This window comes from Condylura cristata, unplaced genomic scaffold, assembly GCF_000260355.1.
Source record: "Condylura cristata isolate star-nosed mole 26May11 unplaced genomic scaffold, ConCri1.0 scaffold00034, whole genome shotgun sequence".
Taxonomy (NCBI): Eukaryota; Metazoa; Chordata; class Mammalia; order Eulipotyphla; family Talpidae; genus Condylura; species Condylura cristata.
Window position 1 is genome coordinate 14,590,782 of NW_004567135.1, and position 4,133 is coordinate 14,594,914.

Genomic DNA, 4,133 nt, shown 5'->3' on the forward strand with positions numbered 1-4,133 from the left:
GAGGCAACCATACTCACCCCAATACTCAACTTGATGGTCTGTCCTTCCTTGAAACCCAAATCCAACTTGGGACGAGTATCCATTTCCTGAGATTCTTTGGAAATCTCAGATTCCTGCTTTACCCACCTTCAGGGAAAGAGTGAGTTATCTTAACTTGGGGCTCCCTGAAAGCTGAGTCTGACATACAAATTTGAGTATTTCTAATATATGTGAAAAAGGGTTCCAGGAAGCGGAGTGAAGGACTATGAAAAGTAAATACAGAAGACAAGTCAAAAAGAGGGCATTTGGGGTGCTAATACCTCAGTGGAACCACAAAGAATGTGCATTAAACTCATCCCTCTAAAGGAGGTTACTCAGCCATCAATTCCCAGCCCCATGGTTGAGAGCTGCCCTTTGAGCGATGGACTGAGGAGGTGTTAAATCCTCCTTCCTTCCATGATGCAGCCTGCAATTTCCAGGAGTCCTGAGGAGAAGGCAGAGAGAGGAAGGCCTGCCCTTGAGGTAGGCAGCTGACAGTACACATGGTGCTCTCCACTGCAGTTGTGCCAAAGTCGCAGGGACTGAAGAAATGTTGCAATAGGCACAAAGCATGCCAGCTATGGAGAGGAACAAAATCTGCACACAGCTACCCACATCTCACACACAGCCATGCTATTACTATATGCATTCTGCAAATACCAAAAGCAAAGGTTTATACCCAACGGCATAAACAAAAGCATCAACTCAAGCCATTGTGCAATGGATAAGACAGAACAGATACAAAGATAAAGTAAAGAACAGAGTGGGAAATGTTATATTCATAATGAACTATTTTATCAAATAAAGAAACTAAGAAGAGAGATTATGCCCATTCAGCTGAGAAGCAGCTCTCCCCAAATCATTTAACCTGGTAAGTAAAGAAAATCTTCACTCACTTGAAGTGATCTTGCAAGGACACATTAAAGTCGAAGGCATCACCCCGATCCGTGAAGCCAATGCCAATGAAAGCGCTACGCCCTGAGGAACAAAGGAAAAACAGATCAGGAAGCATCCCCTACTGCAAATTTTGCCCCATTTAGAAAAAGTCTGTTGATATAAAGCATAGACCAGGCATTCCCACATCACCTATATCCCATGGGCCAAGTGCTGCCAGTTTGTTTTGTAAATAAAGTTTTACTGGAACACGAGCATAACAATTTGCACAAATTACCTAGGCCTGCATTCATACTATACCAGTAGAACTGAGTAGCTACAAAAGACATCACTTGGCCACAAAACCTAAAATAATTACTCTGACTCTACAGAAAAAGCTTGCCAATCTCTGGCATATATTAGACAGGGAATTATCACCATACATGTACATGACTTAAGATAGTCCCACAAAAACCATTACAATGGTGGGCAAGATGTGTTCATTATTTGATTTGACAGACATTTTGACTTATTTATAATTATTAATTTCCACATCTCTTTAATTTGTGTTCATAGCTATTACAAATATGTTGATCTTTTCTTTTAGGATTTACCTTTTCCTTTAGGAGAAAGGAGAGGAAAAATTTAGAAAACAGAAGTGCGTAAAGGTAATTGGGACAACTTTCATTGCCATGCATCAAGGATTTTTCTAATCTCATCCCAGTCAAAAACCCAACTTCCTTACCAGTCCCATCCTGAATCCGAATTACAAAGTAGCGGCTGGAATCAGTCACTGTCTCCACAGCAATACCAGGATACTGTTCTACTGGGGCCTGAGCAAAGAGCTCCCCTGACATAAGAAAAAGGGTTTCTTTGAGCAAACGAAGCAAAGATTTAAAACTGCAATTAACAATACTTCCAGTCCCCAACTTGAAAGCATGTTACAATACTTGTAAAAGTGTGCCAGACCAATATCCTTAACATGTCAGGGTCACCAGCATCAATTACCTGAAACTTTATCCTCCAGTTTGATATAAGCAATCTTCCCTTTTGAAGTGATTCGAAGGCGACCAGTCCAATCAGGCTGGTCTAATTTCCAGTCAGATGCTCTAGGACAGGAAAATGGGAAGCGTCAGGTCCATGCCCTTACGTTACTAAAAGCCTACACAGAATCTTGCCCTATTCTAGTTCCCTGTCCTCCACTGCTTACCTATTAAATAAGCAACAATCACAACTCATGATCTCTATAAAGACACCCCATCTTATATACAGTCCAAAGCTAATATCAAATGTTACTACTTGGGATTCTGCTTGGATGATTTTTTTTTTTTTGTAACAGTATGTTACTGATCAGGTAGCAACAACATAAAACAATATAAATGAAATGTAGCAAGTAACTGAAGCCTTTCCAAATCCCTAACCATATCATCACTCATTGACTTCAGCCAGTATTTACAGAGTGCAGCGTAATTCCAGGCACTGTTCCAGGTGTTTGGGGTACAACAGTGAACAAAACAAAGACTCCTGGTCTCATGAGGCTTAGATTCTAATAGACTAAAAACATAAAATTATTATCTCTGAGATGATAAGTACTAAGGTAAAAAAGAAAATGCGGAAGCAGAAAGGAGAGGTTGAAAGGCTGGAGAGCAGACAGGTTGCAGCATGCAGGGCACCTTATCAACAAGGTGAAATGTGGGCAAAATGTGAAGAAGGGAGATACCTACACAGATATGGAGGGTTGGCCAGGCAGTTCAGGCAAAGGTTGTAAGTGAACTAGAATGAAATCCAATTTAATATTTAAATGTTTAATATTTAAAGAATCAATCATAAAAATTACGTTTGTGATTATGTTTTGCCAGGAATGTAGAAAAAGGAAAGTAGAAGTTACTAGTAACTCACTCCTTAGGAACCTGAAGACTGAGAAAGGTAACAATAAAGGTTATCTGAACAAGACAGAGCAGAAAAAGTAGTAAGCAAAAGGTGAAAAGGAAGCGAAAAGTAAAATTAGCACAGGATTTGTAGGATCAACCATTGGCAAGCCCTTCTTTGTTGACGCCTTGCCTTCAAAGACCCTCAGACCCAATCCAGACTGGGGCACCCTAGAGGCCGGTGTCTATTAAGTATAACCGTAACTCATTACTCAACTCACCACACCACAAGGGCTAGACACAGCATAAGGGACTACTGGAGACTTCTGGATATATTTCTAGAGACCGGTTCCTTGTCTATTATCTAGGGTGTCTAGTAACAGTACTGAATAAACCCTCAATAGAATGGATATTCCAGACAGCAGTTTCCCTCAGTATTGAGCCTTCTTTCCTTTCCCAGGCCCAAACACAGCCAGAGTAGATCTTGGTTTTGTTGGTCTTCTGACAATACCTAAAGTGACTTTAAATTTACTTTAGCAATTAATCTTTGTAAGTACTCTGGAATAGGCATAAAATTTCTCCCTCTTCCTTTTCTCTCTATCTCAAAAATGAAGGAAAGGACAGTAACACAGCAAGTAATAATGACTAACTTCAAATTTCAGCATTTTTTTTCATTACATTAAAACAAACTATGGAGGGGCCTCCCTGGTGGTGCATGGGGTTAAGTCTTAACTCTATGAAACTACCAGCAGCCACTGCAGCACAAGTTCGATCCCCAGCCAGGGAGCGAACCCACATGGTGCAGCAGACTTCTCCTGTGTAGGCCCCTACTCCCCTCAGAAGCATATTTCAGTAGATCTGCTTGTTCTGCTCCCCACTCAGTCTCTGGTGAACCCTTTCAGACCCTCTCATTTCACCTCACCCTCACAACACACCTCTGGCCTACATCCCAGTTCTTGTATGCATAAATAAATAAATCTTTAAAAAAAAAAACAAAACACTATGCGGGTCTTCCCTGGTGGTACAACACGTTAAAGTACAGCACTATGAAGCTATCCCCAGGCACTGCAGCACAAGTTCAACTTCCCGCCAGGGAGGTGACCCTCATGGTGCAGCAGACCTCTCCTGACATGCCCGCTGCTCCCCACAACAATGTATTTCAGTCAATCTGCCTGCTCTGCTCTGGTGAATTCTCTCACCTCCCCCACCTCTGGCCAGTACCCCAGTTCCTATATGTATAAATAAATAAGTCTTTTTTAAAAAACATACTATGGGCCCTCCCTGGTGGCGCAGCAGGTTAAAGCACAGCACAAAGAAGCTTAAGCGACTTCCGCATGAGTTCGATCCCCGCCTGTCCCGGAGGTGACCACATGG

At 41.8% G+C, this 4,133-nt stretch overlaps 1 protein-coding gene across 1 annotated transcript in view; it reads right to left on the reverse strand.

Annotated features, from left to right (window-relative positions):
• The window catches only part of NECAP1 (NECAP endocytosis associated 1), an 11,528-nt gene that overhangs the window by 4,719 nt on the left and 2,676 nt on the right, over positions 1–4,133 (reverse strand). Inside the window, exons 2-4 of the mRNA XM_004692927.2 lie at positions 1,900–2,000; positions 1,637–1,741; positions 958–996 (exon numbers count right to left, since the gene is read on the reverse strand). Coding sequence (XP_004692984.1) covers positions 958–996; positions 1,637–1,741; positions 1,900–2,000 — 245 coding nt within the window. The remainder of the gene's footprint in view (positions 1–957; positions 997–1,636; positions 1,742–1,899; positions 2,001–4,133) is intronic.